At 34.7% G+C, this 23,003-nt stretch overlaps 1 protein-coding gene across 4 annotated transcripts in view; it reads left to right on the plus strand.

Annotated features, from left to right (window-relative positions):
- Window positions 1-23,003, plus strand: part of ITSN2 (intersectin 2) — a 71,591-nt gene that overhangs the window by 35,652 nt on the left and 12,936 nt on the right. For all 4 annotated transcript variants that reach the window (XM_087919424.1, XM_087919422.1, XM_087919425.1 and 1 more), the window contains 12 exons: window positions 177-625; window positions 1,168-1,289; window positions 1,455-1,633; window positions 2,152-2,293; window positions 3,269-3,474; window positions 4,184-4,242; window positions 5,065-5,231; window positions 5,579-5,624; window positions 5,703-5,824; window positions 7,234-7,330; window positions 8,672-8,863; window positions 19,644-19,765. In XM_087919424.1, the coding sequence (XP_087775550.1) occupies window positions 177-625; window positions 1,168-1,289; window positions 1,455-1,633; window positions 2,152-2,293; window positions 3,269-3,474; window positions 4,184-4,242; window positions 5,065-5,231; window positions 5,579-5,624; window positions 5,703-5,824; window positions 7,234-7,330; window positions 8,672-8,863; window positions 19,644-19,765 (1,903 nt within the window). The remainder of the gene's footprint in view (window positions 1-176; window positions 626-1,167; window positions 1,290-1,454; window positions 1,634-2,151; window positions 2,294-3,268; window positions 3,475-4,183; window positions 4,243-5,064; window positions 5,232-5,578; window positions 5,625-5,702; window positions 5,825-7,233; window positions 7,331-8,671; window positions 8,864-19,643; window positions 19,766-23,003) is intronic.

The raw sequence follows: 23,003 nt of genomic DNA on the forward strand, positions 1-23,003 counted from the left end.
ATACATTAATATTGCTATAACCAAGACTTTGCATCATACAGGTGAACCTAAAACCTTCAAAAGGCAATGAAAAGGAAGCTGGTATAAGGTTCACATCAAGTGTTTGCCAGTCATTCTTGCTTTTCAAATACTAATATCAGAATAATTATGTTTATTTCTTTTCTATCTTTCAAAAGAAAAGCAAAACAGGAAAAGGAGAACTTGTGGCAAGAAACCATCAGGAAGGAAGAAGAAGAAAGAAAAAAGCGTCTGAAAGAAGATCGAATGCAGGAAAAGATCCATGAGGAAAAACAAAGAGCTGAGGAGGTCATTGCACGAGAGAGGGAGATCCAGAACCCAAAACTGGCAGAGGAGAAATTTGAAGAGAAAAGACAAAATAAAAAAGTAGGAATTCTAAGAGAAACTGAGCAGCAAAGGCAGAAACAAAACGCAGAAGAAAAAAAAAGACAGGAGAAAATTGCAAAAGAAGCTGAGGAGAAACTTAAACGATTTGAAGAAGGGAAGAAAAGAAAAGATATTTTTAATTTGCAAGATTCTGAGAAATCTGTTTCTCACTTAAATGAGAAAAACGTAAATGTTCTTAAACAAACAAAGGGAAATCTTAAGTCTGTCGTGAAAAGTGAAGGTAACTATTCTTTTTTAGATGTGAGTGGTTTGGTTTGGATTTGTCTGTAGTTTGAAACAACATTTAGGATCCTGAGGTGGCTTCCATCCTTGAGATAGGACTGTCTCCAGAAGAGTTCCTCTCATGGAGCTCCAGTCAGATAGCAGATGCAGGTTTTTACTGATTTCCCCTTCTCTTTGCTTTGCTTTGCTTTGCTACTGAGAATGGGACTTTTATGGAATGGCGGTGGTTACCACAGAAGAAGATTCCTGTGCATTAATTGAAAGGCTTTTGTTATGCACAGACATTTAGATAACATCTACCATGACCTCTGATAGTTATCTACAGTGTCTTTTGCTGTTCCTGATTTGTGAGGAAGTAGGAGCTTAAAGGGATGGCAACTTTTCAGTAGTAATGATTCCTGTATATTTGGCTCTTCCCAAGATTTAAATAGGAGGATAAGGTGGTGCGCTTGCTGAAATCCTGACCTTCCTAGAAATAGACTTGAAAAAGCATTTGTCAGGAACTAGCGATCAATTAATAGTTTCTCCTTTCCTTTTTAGGCCATGCGGTTAGTGCTGCTGATTCTAAGACATTAGCCGGCTTTGTGAATTATAGAGCTTTATACCCATTTGAAGCCAGGAATCAAGATGAGATAAGCTTCCATTCCGGAGATATTATTGAGGTAAATTATCATTTCTGAATAATAAATAAAAACTTAATTTACTTAATCCCAAATAATTTTATTTATTTTTTTCTTTACAGAATGCTTCCTAACATGTAGCAGAATTAAAACATATTTGTAAACAAATAAAAAAAATGATTATTTTTTTTTCCTTTTCCTTTCCAGGTTGCTGAGAAAACTGAAGGAGAACCTGGCTGGTTATATGGAAATTTTCAAGGACATTTTGGCTGGTTTCCATGCAATTATGTAGAGAAAATATCTGAAAATGAAAAAGCTGTTTCACCTCCCAAGAAAGCCTTACTTCCTCCTACAGTCACCGTACCAGCTACTTCAGTTCCTCTAGAGTAAATATAAATTTATGTATTCAATTTATTTAGTGACCAGCTGGCTAAGAATAATAATCGAACACACACATACACACACACACACAAATAGGTAATCAGCAGCTGAGGTTAAAGAATAATACAGTACAAATATTTCAATAAAACTAATTCACGGTGAATGCACCAACATCACAAATTTTTAATTTGACATAATATGAGAGCAGCTGATCTCTGTTCCAGTTTAAAAATGTAAAAGTATCTGTACTGTGTTTTGGTAATGTGTGCTTCTTGAATTAAAAATGATAGCTGTAACTGGAGGATCCATCTGCATGCAAAAGGTTTCCAAGTTGCTTTCAATAATTTCTCTCTTTCTGCACAGTAACGATTCCTTAGCAGTTGCAGAAGCTATAAATTATAAAAACATCCCTAAGATGTCCTTTCTGGGAGACTGAAAGTTTTTTGGCTACTTTGCTACGATGGTTTCACCTATTGGGTTTTATTGAAAGTAATTCCCTTATGTATATGTTTTGATCTTGCAGAGTGCATTCACCCAGTAAACCAGCAGACGAAGCAGAGTACCAAAATGTATCTTTCACAAACTTAAATGCTAGCTCATGGCAGAAAAAGTCTGCCTTTACTCGTACTGTTTCCCCAGGATCTGTTTCTCCCATCCATGGACAGGTATGTTCTTAGTACAGAATGAAACTGTTGGCACGGGGTTGGGAGCATCGATATGCCAAGGACACCGAAGCACATAGGTTTTGTACTTTAGGTATTTTATATTTTTGATTTGGTTATGAAATGTATATTTGGGGTTGGCCTTTTGGGCGGGGGGAGCTCATTTTATTTTATGATGCTGCTGTTAACAGCCCAGAGTCTTTGGGAATGCACAATCTATAAATGAAACACATAAATATATAAATAAATAAAATACGAAATTGTTGTAACCGTCTAATTTGTAGCATTCAATTAGAAAAATGTATATTCTATGAAAAGTACTCAGTATTCTCTTTCATAATACTACATTATATACAAAAAATACATAGTGGTAATCTACATAATTGGCTAATCGTTGGTTTATGAAAGGATGCCATATCTATCACAGATTTTCAAGGTAGTTCATCAGATCTTGTCCTGCTTGATTCTATTTTATTGAATTTTTTCCATAATTCAGTTGGAATTTGTAGGCAAGACAATAGATTTTTTTAAAAAAAATTATTTATGGGCAAATGTGTATGGAGATTCTCAGTCATCCAAATCATTGTTGACCCAAAGATGCTTTTTCAAGAGGCAACTGACTTTCTCAGTTTTTCTTTTGAAGATGTTTCACTTCTCATCCAAGAATCTTTTTCAGCTCTGACTCTGACTTATTTATGGGCAGTTAACAAACTACATTATCCTTAAAACACACATTTAATCTATTTTACTGGGCGCTTTAAAAGATATTGTAAATATAACTATTCCCATTTACATGGCGGAGTTATTCATTTTCTCTATACTATCCCAAATCAATTTGCAGTATATTCCAAATATGTTTGGCTTCTTCCAAAGTAGAGCTGCTAGTTTGTTTTAAATGTTTTTGGAGTGAACATATTTTTAGTATATTTTGTGTCTTTAAAACTTGCATGGCTGACATTAACATACTATCTTTGACAGGGACAAGTGGTAGAAAACATAAAAGCACAAGCACTTTGCTCTTGGACTGCAAAAAAAGATAATCATTTAAACTTTTCAAAAAACGACATAATTACTGTGCTGGAGCAGCAAGAAAATTGGTGGTACGGAGAAGCTGGTAAAGGAAGAGGATGGTTTCCCAAATCCTATGTGAAGATTTTACCTGGAAATGAATCCCAAAGAGAGGAGTAAGTAAGGCTGTCAGAATACTTCAACTGAAACTATTGGCAAAATAAGTGTGGTTTGTGTAGACGATGAATAGAAGACTGGTTGAGATTTGGAGGGATTCATATGGACAATCTCTGTTTCCCCACAGATGATGTTTTAGCATGTCTGTCTTTAAACTTTGCTGGCTTTGAATATTAGTTTTAGAATTAAGAACAATTGCACAGATAATTTTTATTCTCTTTTTAACTGTTCATACATTACATTCCCAAATTTTTGGATAAATTCAGAATTTTTAAAATGAAGTTTGAAATTGAGGAATATATTTGGAAGAAACCTTTTAGCAGATCAGTGGTTTTACCTCAACAAGTACCATCTTCATACAGAATTTCTCATCTCCCTTCCTTTGTGTTCTTATTAAATGCCTTCTGCTGATGGGTTTGTAGGAAGTCACCTAACTTTAAACCATGGGTTCCAATAGTGGCTTATTTTAACAAATTAATATTAACCATAGCACACCGAAGTATGGCTAGTGTGATGAAGAAGCTTCACTTCAAGTCCACCCCAAGGATAGGATGGGGAGGGCTATGTGAGAAAGAAAGAGATGAGACTTCATCTCATCATATTCAGAATGACTTGAGGAATCTATACTTTCCCTTGTTTCCAAATATCTCGTAAGTTTGAATAGTTAAATATGGAAAAATAATTATAACTTAATTATTTCTTCTGCAGACCAGAAGCTGTTTATGCAGTTATAAATAAGAATCCTTCCACATCAATTGGTATTTCAGGTGAGAGCAAGAACTCCATGTAAGAACTCTGATTCTTAAGTCTTTGAATGAGTGTATATGTCTCAAGGAATAAAGAACATGCATAGTACTTACTGCACAGTGTTTCACACACCCATGCTAGAACACTAACATGTGTTTATCTATCCAATGCTATAAATGTTGTGAGATAAATATTTGTAATAACAAAGATAGAAAAGCCTTTTATTCTAGTCTCCATATATTTTACCTGAGGAATGTACTTTTCCTCTGAATACTTTAATAAAGTAATTTCATTAAAATTGTTAAATGCAGGATAAATTGGTGACACGTGATAAGAAATCAACATGCTGGATTCAAAGAAGTTAGCCTAAGCACAGCATTCCAACTCTACTAACAGCATTAACTTAAGTGAAGAATAAATTTGCTTTGCAAAAGCGATGCTATACTTGCAAAAATGTGCTGCGTATATGTATGTGATGAGGGTATCTTTTCCTCTGTTAGTAAGCAACACTACAAACACAGTAGAAGATAGCACCATATTTGTAATTGTCTGCCATGCTGGACCTGGATACATGAAGGGACATTACATATTGCCAAAGAATGGTGTAAGATGGTTGAATGTGAGAGGAATATGTTCATGTGTGATTAAGCTATTGAAGTATTACATTTGACTTTGAATTTTTATGTCATTAAAAAAGGTATCTATAATTTCCTTTGTTGCCTGATGTTACCTGAGCATTAGTCACAGATTTTGAAGTAGAAAGGATTATATGAATCAGTGTTTTACAATCTTTAGTCATGCATAGCTTTACTACATGACTGAATTTTTCTCTACCTTTTCAGAATATGTAGCACTATATCCTTATTCAAGTTCCGAGCCTGGTGATTTAACTTTCACTGAAGGTGAAGAAATAGTAGTGAGTCAGAAAGATGGGGAATGGTGGACTGGAAGAATTGGTGATAGAAGTGGAATCTTTCCTTCAAACTATGTCAAACCAAAGGATCCTGATGTAAGACTTCATCTAACTGTTCTGCTTTTAGAATTTCTTTTTTCCCAGTTAGAGATGCAGGGTTTCAAGAATAAAACCAAGACAGTTGCAGGGATACATGTACAAGCCCAAGAAAATGCAATAGGGAAGAATTTGGCTTTGTCTCAGAGAATAAATATTGCCCATTCTTATGGCACTTTTGGCCAGGGGATAAAAGAGAGGGAGGAGGGAGGCAGAATTTGTTGCAGAAAGGACTGATTTTAGATTTTCTAAGGTTGTGCTATGCTTCAAAAATGGGTACTTGCAATAAAAAATGGGGGAGAACTGAAATTAAACTTGGGCTCCCAATTGTTTGTTCTTTTTTGTAGATTTCTCCTACAGCTAGCAAAACAGGAACATTAAATAAAAAACCTGGTGAGTATTACTGGTTTTTTTTGTGTGTGTTTATCTATTATAATCATACATTTTACACTGATACATATTTCTGTTTAGAAATTGCTCAAGTTACAACAGCCTACACTGCATCAGGAACGGAACAGCTGAGTCTCGCTCCTGGACAGTTGATTGTGATTTTGCAGAAAAATTCTACTGGATGGTGGCAAGGAGAACTACAGGTAATAGAGCAGCCAGTTTCTTGACCCGATATCATGTTTCTTATCTAGATGAGCAAATTATGTCTGTAATTATGTATGTATGTATGTATGTATGTTATTCAGCTTTGTTCGGGTATTTTCCCACGTCATTGTAGTTGTGCATTTAAAGTTGTAGCAACGTTTCGGCAGAATCTACAATTGCTACAACTTTAAAAGCACAACTACAATGACTAAAATACCGAACAAAGCTGAATACCATACATGTAAATACCTGAAAATATATATATATATATATATATATATATATATATATATTTTTTGAGGTTCTCTGGTGATGTGGATCTTGTTGTGTTTTCTCAAACATCAATCAGGCCTCTGTCTTTGGCTCTTGCTTTTCAGAGTGAAAAGCTTTCTCTGGCAAGAGCCAAGACAGAGGCCTGATGATGATGAATGACTTCATCAAGTGCCTAAACTTGAATCTTACGCGAAAACTCCACATATATATATATATATATATATATATCTTGTTGTTGGCTCCATATATATGAGTCACATAGATGTGAGATATATTGGTAGGTATTGGCTGTGTCTGATTGGTTGGTTATCAGAACACAGCCAAACTACAATGAGACAGCCATCTTGGTGGGAGCTGTTCAGGTTTGAATGAGACTCAACGTTCCGACTCGATCCACATACAAATACCATATATATATATATATATATGGATCTTGTTGTTCAGGTTTTCGCGTAAGATTGAGTATTAGGCAACGCTTGATGAAGTCTCATTCATCATCTTCAGGCTTGTGTCTTCGGCTCTGTGCTTCTCAGAGCCGAAGACACAAGCCTGAAGATGATGAATGAGACTTCATCAAACGCTGCCTTAGATACCTCGAATCTTATGCGGAGAAAACCGAACAACCAAAGATCCACATACAAATACCATGAGAACCTCAGAAAAAAATATATATATATATATAGAGAGAGAGAGAGAGAGAGAGCAAAACTGCATTTATTTCAAGAAGAAAAAATTTATGAAAAAAGGAGATCTCATTGGTTGATTGAAACCAAAAGCAATACACAGTAGTTAAATATAAATGAAAACAAGACGGAATAAGCAAATAGACATGTCAAGCACTTATCTATCAAAAACTAGATCTGTATCCCTCTTGCATCATCTGCTGTTGAGAGGAATTTAGCACTCTTCTGCCTTACTGGCGCAAATCAATCCACTAGTAGAAGAAGAACACATTTTGTTAATCCAGCTGTCCCAAAATGTATGAATAATAAAGGTATTAAATCTGAGACCATGGTTCGTACATAGGGCAGAGCAAGAAAACATAAAAGACTGACTCTTACTGCCAATCTCAGCAAAGTTAAAAGTATGCAAGTAAAAGGACATTAGATTTTGGATTTCCAATTGTGTTTTTCAGGCAAGAGGGAAAAAAAGACAAAAAGGATGGTTTCCCGCTACTCATGTGAAGCTGTTGGGTCCCAGCAATGAAAAGACTATGCCAGCTGTTCATCCAGGTGAGCAATAAAAACTTGTTTCTAATTGAGGGATGAGTTCCTACCTTATGGTAAAACCAAAGTGTTTCTTTTTAGCTTAGCATACCGTGTGACTTCATCCATTGTAATTTGTAACTTATGCTTTATGACTTAGACTCATGTGGGAACCCATGCAATTGTGATATATTCAATAAACTATAGGTTCTCATAGTTTTAGGTGCAAGCCATATAACTTGGGTATTATTTTCAGTTTTATTCTTTTATTTGTCGTTATATTTTGTTCTTGGTACATCATTTCAATGTAGTTGTTTATTGTGTTACTTTGATTTCTTTGACATACTCACTCTCTCTCTCTCTCTCTCTCTCTCTCTATCTCTCTATATATATATATATATATATTCAGATTTTACATAAAACCATCGATATGTAGAGTTACGATAAAATCATAAAATACTTTATTATGCATTATAGCCAAATTATTTGAATTTTATAAAGTTTTGGGCTTCGTACATTATGAAGAAGAAAAAAACAAAATTTTATTCTGAGGGCAGTTTGAGAATGAAAGTAAAGCAAAATAAAGATAGGATTAGACTAGGAAGTATGTGTTGTATTTGTACATGTTTGAATTTTGTTGCATCAGAATGTGGAATGTATATTTACTGAATTTATTATAATTAATATAATAGAATCTTTGGAGGAAACAGTATACAAGTAAGCAAGTAAATTTAGGAAAATAAATTACATTTCTGAGTTAAATGAAATTTATTTAAATAAAATAATTTATTTTCTTTTAAGAATTAATTGGAAAAAAATCTGGCATTTTTCCATATTAAATGCCCTGAGCATTTGTACTATTTATTAAGATGAGTAATAAATAAGCGGGCAAGAGAAAACTACATTTGTAAATTTTAGCAATTTATAATTAGCAAAGCTTACCTTCGCAAATTATGACTGCAATTGCCGTTATTTGAAAATTGGAAGTGTATTCATGAATGATTTTCGCCAACACTTCACTATCAAAAGAAGACACCCTTTATTTCAACTGGTTTTTTTTTTTACAGTTCTATACTTGATGGCTTCTTTTAAAAATTGAGTGTAGAGTGGTCAGATCCGCAATTGCTGAGATAAGTCAATCCAGAAGTCGAAACTTTTCAACTCAGAAACAGAACTGAGCCATTGAAAATAAGATTGCTATTTATGAATTAGAACAATTTTAAATTGTAAAATGTAAATATTTAACATGCACAAATTTAAATAGTTTGTTTTGTAAATTTTTAAGAAAGGATGGTGATTGTTGCGAGTAGTGGAATAGTTATTGTTGGTGACCTGAAGAACCTTTGTCATTTCTTTTGTTTCTGTTAGTGTGTCAAGTGATAGCAATGTATGACTACACAGCAAACAATGAAGATGAGCTCACTTTTTCTAAGGGGCACCTTATAAATGTAATGAACAAAGAAGATATGGATTGGTGGCAAGGGGAAATCAATGGTGTTTATGGCCTCTTTCCTTCAAACTATGTGAAGATGACTGTAGACTCTGATCCAAGTCAACAGTGTAAGTAAAACTTGCTTAAGTAGTTATTGAATTTCTCTGTATTCATGCTTTGGTATGAAATAAATTCAGATACCTCATTCAATATAGGTGTACATTTGCACGGTCACATATATTTCTTCAACAGGAAAATGCTGAGTTATTTAGAATGCAGGGTTAAAAATAATGACTAAAATAGTTTAGTCATTGAGATACATTGCTGTGGAACTTGTGCCTTTTTAAACATGGCAGTAGTTTTTAAGGAAATTGTTTGGAAAGCTCAATTAAGTATCCATCAATTTTTTACCACCTGGTTCCAATTATGTTATACTGAACTCTTCCTGTGAGGTGTGAGCTATTTGAGTAAGAAAGCAATAGACTAGCAATAGACTACTGTCTGCTGCAGTCAAAAAAATTCTCAGTGCAGAAAATTTTCTCTACAAACAATATAATAAAATCAAAATAATAACATAAGTAACATAATAAAATGGGCATACTGCACAGATAACATAATATAACCTAGTCCAATTTTCCTCAGAGTTAAGTATGGATTTTTGCCAGGGATGGGATCTGACCGATATAACTACCGGTTCTGTTGCTCTGCGTCAGGCGCGTGCAATTTATGACCTGCTGTGCTGCCTGGACAGCTGAACAGCGCTGCGTGCAAGTGCGCAGCGGTTGGGAAAGCCCTGTTTTCCTGCTTTTTCAACCACAGCTGTGTCGCACAAAGCAGCTGCAGTTGAAAAAGCAGGAAATAAAGGTCAGGTAAGAGCCCAGGCGGGTGGGTGGGCCAAAACAGCAGCAGACATAGAACTGCTTCTATGTATGCTGTCTGTCTGCTGCTCTGTCAAGAGGTGGACAGAACCAGTAGAATCCCACCCCGGATTATTGCCTTCTTTCCTTTTTTAAAAAGAAAGCATCAAAGAAATTTTATAATATAGGCTTCATAATTTCCAACCTCACAGATCTGATCCATCAGATCTTTGAGATAGACCAAGTCAGAAAACAAACCCTACAAAGCTTCCAGGAATGCTACCTTATTGTTGTAGGCTTGGGGTTTTTTGTGCCATCAAATTAGCTTTTTGTTTCCTGGCAACTTTACTGCAGTTTTCTTAACAACATTTTTGGCAATGTTTGCACTAATCTGCTTCCCAAGACTGAGGGAATATGTCTGGCCTAAGGTCACCTGATTGACTTCATGCCTAAGATGGAAATAAAACTCTCAGTCTCCTGGTTTCTAGCCAGGTGCCTTAACCAATATACCAGACTGAACAACGAAATAACAATCCTGAAAACTTGTCAAAGTTTCTTTCTACCCACCTAGTACCAAAGAGAGTCAAAGTGAGGTTATTTGGAGTCATCTCTGTACTGAAGTTAAAGCTCTGACTTATTCAGAGTATACAGCGCCTTCATTTACATAATATTTCTTGACATCAGTCTTATTAATATGGAGGTTATCAACTTTTTATTACTCTGGTTTTCCAATTATTAAGAAATCTGTGTTTTGACAAGGGATGGAGATAGTTTTGAAGCAGGATTTTATCTTTTGTTTTTTAAATGGGAGATCAAGAATTGTTCTAGATATAATTCCATATGTAGCCTAATATAATTAAAATGCTTGATAGAATCTAATGTGTATACATATAATCTTATGTCTCAGCTTATGAATAACTGGAATAGTGTTGGCTTCAGCATTCACTGTTTGTATCTTTCCTCTAATTTTTGCTTTGTTTACCATTTGATCAATAAGACATGAATGCTCATTTTCTGTTTTGTTATTGTGATTTGGCCTAATTGAAATATTTCCTTGATATGAAATTTGGATTATTTCCTACATGGTTAGAATGATGTTTCTAGCTTTTAACACAGTTAACAATGTAGTTCATACTTTTAGATTTAACATATTTAACAAATTGGGCTGCACCATAGTAATTGGATAAGCCAATGTTTCTACGTTGAGATAATAGCAAGATAAGGTTTCCTGGCATTTTTAATCTTCTTCTAGAAGGCCAGTCTTATATTTGTGCGTGGACCAGATTGTTTTCCTTTAGAGCAGGGGTGTCAAACTCGCAGCGTCACATTGTCGTCATTTGACATATCATGATTATTTTTCCCCTTTGCTAAAATGGGGGTGGGCATGGCCAGTGTGTGGTGCATCCAGCCCGTGGGCTGTGAGTTTGATACCCCCGTTTTACAGCAATTGCAAATTTGTCATTTGTTTACATAGGGACACTTTCTAGATAAATAAAGTCATCACCATATCATAATATTGGGTTTTTGGTTTGTTTTTTTATGCATATACCAAGAAGGAAGTTGCTGTAAACAAAATGTCTCTGGTTTGTATATATTATGCACTGTTAGAAATTACTTATATTCTACCCTAATAATTTGGCTTGTATGAACTTCAGTGCTGGCTTTACATCGCATTACTTCAAAATGAAAACCTGTTTTTTAGAAATATGTAGTTACTCTAGAAAAGATTTCAGCACTATCCCACACACACACTCCAGGTACACTAAGGTTTTAACCCTAGACTGCTGGTATTTTCCACCTCTCTCCATATTTTGATATGAACATGGAAAGAGTTGGTAGCATATTTAATGCAGCAAAGGTCTGAGTGCTGACATGTATTGGATGCCTATAAACACACATACATACATGTAAATATACATATGCATATACATCTTTAAAAAGTGTAGTTTTTCTTCCATTCTGTATATTATATGAATATTACATTTCATTTTATCCATTATAGCTCATTAAGTAAAATCTGAACATAGCACCATATGGAAACAATATGCTATTTCTGGGTCTGTTCATTCTACCCATAAAAGTTTGTGTCAGTGAAAAAAACCTTAATTTAATACTGAAGTGCCAAAATATCTTGCTGGAATCTGTCTTCCCTCCCAAATTTTATGGATAACTTAATATAATATTAGCACATATCTTAATTATGTGCTTCTCAACAACAAATGGTACCATCTAATCAGATACAATTAGTACTTGCAAGCTGATGGGGAAACTGAAAAAAACATTTTTAAAGAAACGGCAGTATGGCCAACCACTTCCATACTGTTACTCCGGAAATTACATGGACATGTAGTCATAATGGGTTAAACACCATTTTTACCTTCACCAATGTTCATTAAGTCATTTTGATGCCCATTTTATCTCTTGAAATTAGTGTTGAACTCATTGGCCCACAGAAATAGATGAATGCGGCAATGTCTGTTGATAATTGTTTAATTATGCTCTTGATAAGTGGTACTATGTAATTTGAACATATGTAACTCAGATTTTGAATGTAAATAGCATTTAAATCCACAAAAACAAACCTTTATCATGCTTTTAGGCCAGAAATCACTACATAGAAACATATACATCTAAAATTGCAGATATCTGAAAAAAGCATAAAATACAATGATAACATGACAATAATATAAATATAATGCAGGTCATAGTGAATATCACCAAAATTAATATTAATGTTCAGTGGTAGGTGGGATGAATAAAAGAAATAGAAGCACAGAATCAGGCAATCTGGGAAGATACGTCAGTCCTGGTGGGATAGAAGGTTTGACAAATAAGCATTGCTTCTGAGCTTTTGATTAAGATCAGGTGTAAATATTGAAACTTTAAAGTTTACCTATCACAAGTTCAGTGAATATTCTAAGAAATTACCTTGCTGCTTGATTTTATTTTCCCTTATGTTAGTTTAATTTTTAAAATTAACTGTTACAACATCTGGCAGTTTTAAACACAGTGTCCTGTTTCCAAATAGTTTTAAATTATCAGAAATATTTTTTTAAAAACATATTAATTCTGTCTTTAGAATATTGGTTATTAAGACAGTACTGCTTCTTATGTTCTACTATAGTCATTTATCCCTAATTTTGTTTTCTCTTCTTTTTCAAGGACCCACTGTTGTCTTCCAGTATGAAAGCACCTCAGAGACCCACTATACAAGTTTGACTATAGCATGGCGGCAGGGTGGACAGCCTGCTCAGATCTCTGAAACGATTTCTTTGCTTCGCTTCAGTATTAAATCCACTCAAGACTTCACGTTTTGTTCTATGCTGTACAATTACAATTCATTTATGCAAACTGATTAGTGGGTCTTTGTGTGGCTTTCTGCACTCTCGAATCTGGTTTTCTCTACTCTCTTTATTTAGGAACAATAATGAATTATTAGAATGCTAGGCCAAGCTATCTCTTGGCACAATGCAACTTTAGGCACACAAAGACCTACTATTTGTACTGTCACGTGGGAAATTGTGTTCTCATGATTAGCATCATATGTTTCCTATGTTGATCTCTCACTATGCACTTCATGTATGATCCTGTACACAATGACAATGCTATTATGGGAAAACAGAGCAGAGATAGAATAAAATGTGTTGTTTTAAAGGCACTTTATATCACTGTTATGTCTATATATGTTATATACTAGAGCTCTTTAGTTTCACCTAAAACACATATATAAAAAGTGGCTTTTGCTACAGAAGTTGGAAAGATTCTTCCCTAAATACTATACACTTCTTAAAGGAGAGAGTAACAATTTTTTAAAAAGCTGGACACAGGTGGGGTTTTTGTTTTTGTTTTTTGAGAGAGAGAGAAATTTCTTTTGGAACCTTGCTGAAAGTCTGAGAAGCCTCCCTTTCTTGAATTCCCAAAACTGTAACACTCCTTCTTCCTTCTGCCCACCCTCCCTTCCCTCTCATTGGTCCTGATAGTTCGTGTGGTTGTGGGATTGATGGAGCAGCAAAAAGAACCTTTTCAACTCTGGGAGACTTAAGGGAATTATCTCAATGCTCCTGGCATTATCAGCCTTCTAAGAGCATTTCAGATCCTGGTTGTGAGGGGAAAGAGCTTGTTGCAAGAGAGGAGCATGACATGGCATTGTGGGTCTTTCAACATTAAACGAAGCCTTTTGGAGACCAGATACCTTAAGACCTTTAGAAACAGCATATTATCACATTCTAGTTGTTTGTGCCTAGGGCTGAATTTTCTTTAAAAAATCTTCGAAAGAACACTATATTATGATAGAATAATACCAGTAATAATGTAGTGGGCAAGGGTGACATTTTTGGCTCCCCTTGCCCATTATATGGATTTTAAATGCAAATTAAATATATGTTTTTGATTTATTTTGAAGAAGAAAAAACACCACTGAAAATTGCATATTTACTACCAACAAATAGTATTGAAAAGACCAAGAAGATAAATAGATTCTACAGTTGCCCTCCATTGCCCCATTTTTACAGATACATTAAAAAAAAAACCTAAAGCGTTTTTTTAAATTCCCAGCAACTTTACTAAATGTTTTTTTTTTTTACTACTGTATTGCTTTCTGGGAATTTCGTAGTTAAAATTTTTTTACTTTTAACCAAAGTTTTTGGTTAATTTCTTTTTTTCACTCTCATTAGCATTGGCTAACAATCACAATTATCACCTCACTTCATGGTGCCTTTTTGGCCAGACAATCAAGCTTTTTTTCTCCCCACTGATGTAGTTCATATCCATTTGTAAAGATAGCCTTGTCTTGCCTTCTAAACAGTTCTAGATGTCTTGGATAGTTATGCTGTGTTGCAGTCAGTTAGTTGCCCTGTTTCCAGGAGGTGTATTTGCATGTGAGCATATGTTAGGTGGGATTTGGGACTGTGTGGAGTGACCCAACCCCCACCCTGTTGGTTTACAGACACCAGTATGAAAGTTAGTTCAGTCCTTAGATTCAAAGAAGTTCCCAATTTCTTCTGTACAAGATTAGATATTTAATTTGGAGTCCGTATCCATTTTTTTCCAATATTCCTAAAATCCCAGAATCCTTTAATGAGTGGTTTATTTTCTAAATTTTAGCGCCATTGCCTCACAGTGCAGTCATTGCATACTTAGTTTGAAATAAGCTATTGTGTTCAATGGTGCTTAATCTCTGATAAACGTATTTAGAATTGTTATTTAAATGAATATAACAGGCTTGTCAAATCACTGATGCCTTTATTACTAGTATGAAGTAATGGATTGTAGGAGGAGGGTCTTTCATACCAAATAGAACAGTTAGGTACCTGAATCAAGTTACAAAATAAATATTTATTTTATCTCTATATTATTATTAACAATAGAAGATCTGCAAATAGCTCAAGATTAAGTTGATGAGTCTCTTTTTCTGTCCATACTAATGTTTATCATATGACCTAATACATTAATCAAGGTACATGATGGTCTTTTCTTGAAAAACACAGTTGTAGTTTAGCAGCTGCCAACCAGAAGAACTCTTACAATTCTTAACTCCAAATTAAGAAAGAAACCAAATATTAAATTCTGTTAATTAATTCTTGCCAAGATATAATTCACCAGCCATTTATAGTAGCAAGACGAGTGCTTACCCACTTTTTGGGGTTTACCAAAATGGCAACAAAAACAACAAAAAGAAGTATATCATTCTCCTGGTAGACCTCAGATTTCTGCTGTGTAAGAACTCCCAAAATTGTAGAACATGGAATCATATGCTTGGAAGAGACCTCAGAGGCCCAGCTCCTTGCTCAGTGGTTATATACCATACTGATCAAATGGTTGTCCAGTCTATTTTGAAAGCCTCAAGTGATAGAACATCCACAACCCCAGAAGGCAAGTTATTCCATTGTTTAATTGTTCTCACTGTCATAAAATTTCTCCTTGCTTCTAGGCGAGACCTCTCTGCCAATAAATACAGGAACAGAGAGTTTTTGTAGTTTTGGTTTTTGGTTGTTTATGTCAGTTTTTAAGGATGAGAATGTGAGCAGAAAGCTTCCAAGGGGCTTATTGCTCATTTCTACTTTTAAAAAGTCATTAAGCTAAACTTGGTACAATTTCAGGCTGTTTCTGAGGCCTGAGGAGTTTAAATGGCAGAAAATGGAAGCATTGTGCTTTCTGTGCTTATGGGAAGGGGAGTGGGAGTAGAAATTGTGCAGCTGAACTATTTTGCCATTAAATTTTAGTTGGATACACTGGTAGTCCTTGACTTAACGACCACAATCAAACCCAAAATTTCTTTTGCTAAGTGCGATGGTTGTTAATGAGGCTTGCCCCATTTTATGACCTTTTTTGCCAAAGTTGTTAAGTGAATCACAGCAATTGTTAAGTTAGTAACGCAGTTGTTAAGTAAATCTGGCTTCCCCATTGACTTGGCTTGTCAGAAAGTAGCCAAAGATTATCACATGACCCTGGGACACTGCAACAGTTATAAGTATGAAAAATGATCATAAGTTTCGCTGCTGTTGTAATTTTGAATGGTCACTAAGTGAACTGTTGTGAGGACTACCTGTAATCTCAGGGTACTGGGGACTGCAGGTTTTTCATCCTTGGCTTATCAGTTGCAGAAATGAATTTAACCATATTTTATAGTTCAAATAATGTCTGGTTGATTTCCTAGTAAGAGTAAAGGGTGTTGGCTTTGGTTACTTGGACTTAATTTATCAATGTTTATTACTGTTAGAATGAACAAATGGTTAGTGTACCAGTAGGGTGAGTTTTAAAAAAGATGTTTTTGTCAGTCTATAAGTTAAGAATCTTCAGAGATAAAATATATTTTAACGCAAGTGGTAACGTTATAGCTCAAAAGAGGTACAAAATATAGCTCAAAAGAGGTACAAAATATTAATTGACATTAATAAGAATGTTTGATATGCTTAGACTTTTGCTGCTAAGTATTTTGCTATTATTTATTAATAGTCATCTGTTTTATTGAGAATTCATTCTGTATTTATAATTTTATTTCTAGTATATTAATATCTTAACAAAGCTAGGCCCAAGTAGATCATGGCATAACTAAATAATAATTCAGAAACGTACATAAAATTTGTGTATGGTTATAGTGAGTTATACCTACTAAAATTTCACAAAGGAATAGTTTTTAAAATGTATTATACAACAAATTATTTGAGTAGGGTTCCAAATTAGGATTCTGAGAAACTAACCCAAAACAAAAGTCACATAAAATGGGGGAAATTTTCTTCTCCTAAGTTCAACATCCCAATTTACAAAAGTTGCAAAATAGTTTTCTTTGCCACATGCATTTTTAAAATAAAAAGGAGACTATTATGATAGAGTCCAAGTTTTTAAGCATTCAGAGATTGCTGTATAAATTGTGGTTTTTAGCTTTAGAGATGAATAGCTTTGTTTTGTTTTATTTGGATGGCTAAGGTTTTTTAATATGATCAAAAATAGATAACAGTATTAAAGCATATGAGGCAACTTGCTACAACATATTATTTGTCCCCATTCCAGAAATGGAACTAATGAGGGATTTCCTAACTTAGAAATTAATATTCATCTTTCTTAAAGTTTTTAGAGAAAAGCTTGTGATTTCTTGACATTTTGAATGGATAGCTGGGACAATGCTATTTTTTCTGTTTGCAAAAAGAATGTAAAAGTTCTAGAATTCTTGATTTTTATTTTTACAAATGAATTGTACTACCCAATGTGTGATTTATCAGAAACGCACAAACCAGTATTTGCTAAAATATGTCCTATGACTTGTATTATTTTTCTATTAAAGTCAATCAGTGCTGACAGACTTCCAGTTGTAGTGGTGTTTTGGGCTGTTACCACAAAATGCTGCTTTCTTGTCATTATTGTTTGTTTCCTAAATATCACTATGCTGTGTGCTGTTTTGATATTTGTATTTTGAGGCTTTCTAGTATTAAAGCAGTGGAATAATGATCAGTGTTTTGCTATACAAACACAGCCTATGCCCTATGCTGTGCATGAGCATTGTTTTTTGAACACTGGAAATAACTATGCAAAAATATTTTATTAAAGAGACACACAGAGAATACCTTTATGATGTGTGATTTCTTTTCAGCACAGTTAACCATTCTCAGGTTTGATGATACATTTCCATAAATTATTCATTTGTGTTGTTCCTTCATTATATAACCAACCAATCACTCAAATCTTCTGGAAGATGATCACAACTATACTTTAATCAATTGTTGGTGTGTGATAGAGGAGAAGTCATTCCGAACATCAATTTAAACATGTTCATTCAGCACAGGGTTTCATTTCTCATCAAAAGAGAATTCCCAGAATGTAAGAAGGAAGTTATTATTAAACTGGGATCAAACTTGTAAAAATTGATCTCTAAACAAAATCAAGACTAGTTTTAAATTTAAGATACAAACATATGTCTCTGCAAAGCCAAGTCTTTTAACACAGTATGCATTGCTGATTTTTGCTTTCCTAGCAGATGCTACAGATTGTCAACTTCCTTCTTAAATTGTTTCATTTCTCACTTCTAAGTGCTACTTTCTCAAGTAATCATGTTATTAGGGAGACCAGTGGCATAGGTTAAAAGGACCTGCCCACATCCTTTGGCCCATTTGTTAATTCACAGAGATTTCTCTACTCACTTGGATTGATGGTGGCATTCCATAATTCTCAGCCAGACAGTCTAATGCTGTGGCCAATGATGCTGTTGTGGAATTCTATGATTAAAGAAATACCTGTTTTAAAGGTCTTTATGGTTACTTAAAAAAAAAGCTTAGGAAATAATCTAAACCTTTAAATTGCTCAGCAAAATTAACATTACATTTTCTCCTGGATTTAGAATGGGTAGGTTTGAATTCACGCTTTACCATGAAGCTCACTGTCTGACCCTAATTCACCTGAATTTCTCAAAGCTTTGTTGTGAATATAAAAGTGGGGGAGAACCATGTAAGCTGGTATTTTTCATCTCACACACACACACACATACACAGAGAGAGAGACAGAGAGAGAGAATCCTCAACTTATGACTACAATTGAGCCCAGAATTTGTTGCCAAGTGAGAAATTTGTTAATTGAATTTTGTCCCATTTTATGACTTTTCATGCCACATTTGTTCAGTGAATCACTGCAGTTACTAAGTTAGTAACCTGGTTGTTAAGTGAATCTGGCTTCCCCACTGACTTTGCTTGTCAGAAGGTTGCAAATGATGATCACATGAACCTGGGACACTGCAATTTGTCATAAAGCTGAACCAGTTGCCAAACATCTGAATTTTGATCACATGATCATGGGGATCATGGGAATGCTGGAAAGGTTGTAACTGTGAAAAAAGGTCATAAGTCTTTTTTTTTTCATTGATTTGTATGTGTGACACACAGAGAGAGAGAGAGTTCCTGTATATCTATTTATCTATAGATATATAGATGTATATCCTTTATCCAGTACAGACCATCATTGTTTTTTTCTGGAATATTTTTCTGATATTTTTGTATTTGATGACCCTCCGTATTGGCATAAAACTGCCATTAATCACTTCTAAGTATTTGTAATTGTAATTTTTGAGGTTTTTTTAGATAAAATTCTGGAATTTTATAAAAAAAAAATTAAAAATGGATTTTTTGAATATACGATTTATATTGCTTCAGATACATTATTTAAATAAAAAAAAATTAGGGGGAGGGGAGAGAAACCTTTTGCAGGCCAAGGGAAGCAAGAGTCAGCCGCTGGTGCCAAGTTTCTAAGTCAGTGATGTTGAATAGAACAGAATATACTACAAACATAAAATTGTGCTGTAACATGGACAGCTCAGAAGCAGACCATAAAATAAACTTAGCAAAACTCCTAACTATGAAAACTGCAAATTACACCCTTGATGAGAACCATGCAGACATCAGAAAGTGTGTGTGTGTGTGTGTGTGTGTGTGTTTTGCGTGCTCTATACATCTATATCAGAGTCAGTTTTGGGTTTTTTTATTCATTAAAAGAGTCACTGAGAATTTTCATTGCCTATGTGGTATTGAACAAATAAGCTCAAAATGATTAAAAATGCTTAATTTTATAGGGTGTGCTGATCTCCAGAGTCTTGACACAATGCAACCCACGGAAAGGAAGAAGCAGGGTTATATACATGAGTTGATCCAAACAGAGGAAAAATACATGGATGACCTTCAACTTGTCTTGGAGGTAAGATCTGCTTGGAAAGAAAAGTTGTGACTGTATAAAAATGTTTTCATTGCTTTTAATTAAATTGGAAGGTCTGGTGAGAACTGACCACCTAGTATAAATAAAACAGCATGCATACCTCATTCAGTGCTGTACTGTAAGAATCATTGGCCCTGAGGATTTCCATACTTTATACAGTAAAAACACATATTAATCTTTTGAATATGCAGTGTAATATTTTGTTTGGCTTTCAGACAAATCAACCATCAACAAATACACAGATAACAAACCACATTTACACACCATTCAAAAGAGACAATAAAAAGGGAAGAAGGAAAAAAAGACCATAATGCATCCTTCAGCCAACACTCAGATAAGCAGGCAATCAATCTAGCAGAAAACAATAGTCTAAACAAAGAACTATCAAGAAGAAAGCCATACTCCCCCCCGTCACTGGCAGGACAAACTACTATATATAAACAGGGAGCAAACCCACACTTACTAGCCTTGATGATGTTACTTTGGTAATGAAACATCTGCAAATACCAAGTTAAAGAGCACCAAGGACTCCAGAGAGAATTATCTCTTGTTCAAAATGTGATTGGCTTAGTTATCATATGATGTCTCCTTTGAAATCATTGGAATGATTTAAATAAATATTGAAAACAAGACATTAAATGACTGGCATAAACAATCTAATACATATCGATTTTACAGAAGACGATGTTGAAAAAGCACTATGCAATCTAAAACCATCTTTATCTATTGGACCGGACGGAGTTTGTGCCTACTTCTTAAAAAAGCTATCCACTGCCATAGCCGAACCTCTAAGCATAATCTTTGAAAAATCTTTCAGGACCAGCTCCTTGCCAAATCTATGGTCACTAGCCACAGTCATTCCCATCTTCAAAAAGGGAGACCCCAGCCTAGTTGAAAATTACAGACCAATCTCCTTATGCTGCGTCAACTGTAAAGTCATGGAATCAATAATTATCCAATCCATTATCCTCCACTTAGAAACAAACAACCTACTCTCTAATAAACAGTTTGGTTTCAGAAGGAAACTGTCCTGTAACCTGTAACTCTTGCACTGTAAAAACATATGGACTACACAACTTGATCAGGGCAAAGCAATTGACGCAATTTACATAGACTTCTGTAAAGCCTTTGATTCAGCGGTACACGACAAACTACTCCTAAAACTAAGGTCTTATGGTATCTCTGGACACCTGCATAACTGGATAGAAGCATTCCTGTCAAACAGGCAACAAATGGTCAAAATTGGGAGCATCCTATCAAATCCTATACCTGTCAACAGTGGTGTCCCCCAAGGCAGTGTTCTAGGACCAACTCTCTTCATGCTCTATATTAATGACCTCTGTGATTATATTAAGAGCAACTGCGTTCTTTTCTCTGACGATGTAAAGCTATTCAACATCATTGACAATGCTGCTACCCTTCAAAAAGACCTCGACTATGTATCAGAATGGTCAAACAAATGGCAACTTCAAATCTCAACAATAAATGCTCTATCTTACATATTGGTAAAAAAAATCAAAAAATAAAATACAACCTGAATAGTTAAGATCTTGTTGATGACAAAAACTTTGTCAAGGATCTTGGAAGACTCATCTCAAAAGATCTAAGTGCTTGAGCTCACTGTAAAACTACATAGCCAAAAAGGCATTAAGAGTTGTTAACCTAATCCTGCATAGCTTTTTCTCCGGTAATATCACTCTACTAACTAGAGCATATAAAACATTTGCTAGACCAATACTTGAATACAGCTCATTAGTCTGGAACCCGCATTACATATCTGATATTAATACAATTGAGAAAGTCCAGAAATATTTCACAAGAAGAGTTCTCCACTCCTCTACTCGTAGCAGAATACCTTATGCCACCAGACTTGAAATTTTAGACCTAGACAACCTAGAACTATGCTGCCTTCGGTTCGATCTAGGTATAGTATATAAAATTATATATTGCAATGTCCTACCTCTCAATGAATACTTCAGCTTCAACCATAACAACACAAGAGCACAAAATAGATACAAACTAAAGATAAACCGCACCATACTTGATTGCAGAAAATACGATTTCAGCAACAGAGTGGTCAATGTTTGGAATACTCTACCTGACTCTGTGGTTTCTTCCCCAAACCCCCAAATCTTCAACATTAGACTGTCTACTATTGACCTCACCCCTTTCCTAAGAGGTCTGTAGGGGGTGTGCATAAGCGCACCAAAACGTGCCTACCGTCCCTGTCCAATTGTTTCTTTTTTTTCTTATTCGTATCCATTTCATGTATTTATAACCATGTTTATACTTATACCTGTTATCTAATAATTGTTTGACTAAATAAATAAATAAATAAACTATCAAATGGTATATGGATTTTAAAAACAAGGCAAGGATTAAATTCAACAATATATATGAAATGAAAGGAAAACTGGCAACTCCAAATTTTAATTTTATTATCAAGATAGTTGCCTAAGGAAGATTACAGACTGAACTGTAACTTGTTATGGGCTGGACATCTCTGTGGAGGAAGCTGGACTTTTAGATGGCATGCATAAATATCCCTGAATTGATTGAAATAGAAACAAGCAGCTTACAAGAAATAATAAAGAGCAACACACTGAGTGTTTGGGATAAATACAAAAAAAAAAGAATTCTTCCAGATTTATTATCTTTATTATACTTTGTTTATTTTTATGAAAAGGAAAGCAGAAAGAAAGCACAGATGAAAGAAATCATTTATATAACTAAAGATTTTATTAATAAGACAGTTTCTTAATACTTTTATTTTTATAACGACCTCTTCTTCCACATTCATTTTAATATTGCAAATGAATTATATTGTACACTGCTCAAAAAAATAAAGGGAACACTTAAACAACACAGTGTAACTACAAGTCAATCACACTTCTGTGAAATCAAACTGTCCACTTAGGTAGCAACACTGATTGACAATCAATTTCATATACTATTGTGCAAATGGAATAGACAACAGGTGGAAAGCATAGGCAGTTAGCATGACATCTCCAATAAAGGAGTGGTTCTGCAGGTGGTGACCACAGACCACTTCTCAGTTCCTATGCTTTCTGGCTGATGGTTTGGTCACTTTTGAATGCCGGCAGTGCTTTCACTCGAGTGGTAGCATGAGACGGAGTCTACAACCCACACAAGTGGCTCAGGTAGTGCAGCTCATCCAGGATGGCACATCAATGCGAGCTGCGGCAAGAAGGTTTGCTGT

The sequence above is a fragment of the Pseudonaja textilis genome, chromosome 1 (assembly GCF_049901715.1).
Source record: "Pseudonaja textilis isolate UNSWEBS1 chromosome 1, rPseTex1.2, whole genome shotgun sequence".
NCBI classification, from domain to species: Eukaryota; Metazoa; Chordata; class Lepidosauria; order Squamata; family Elapidae; genus Pseudonaja; species Pseudonaja textilis.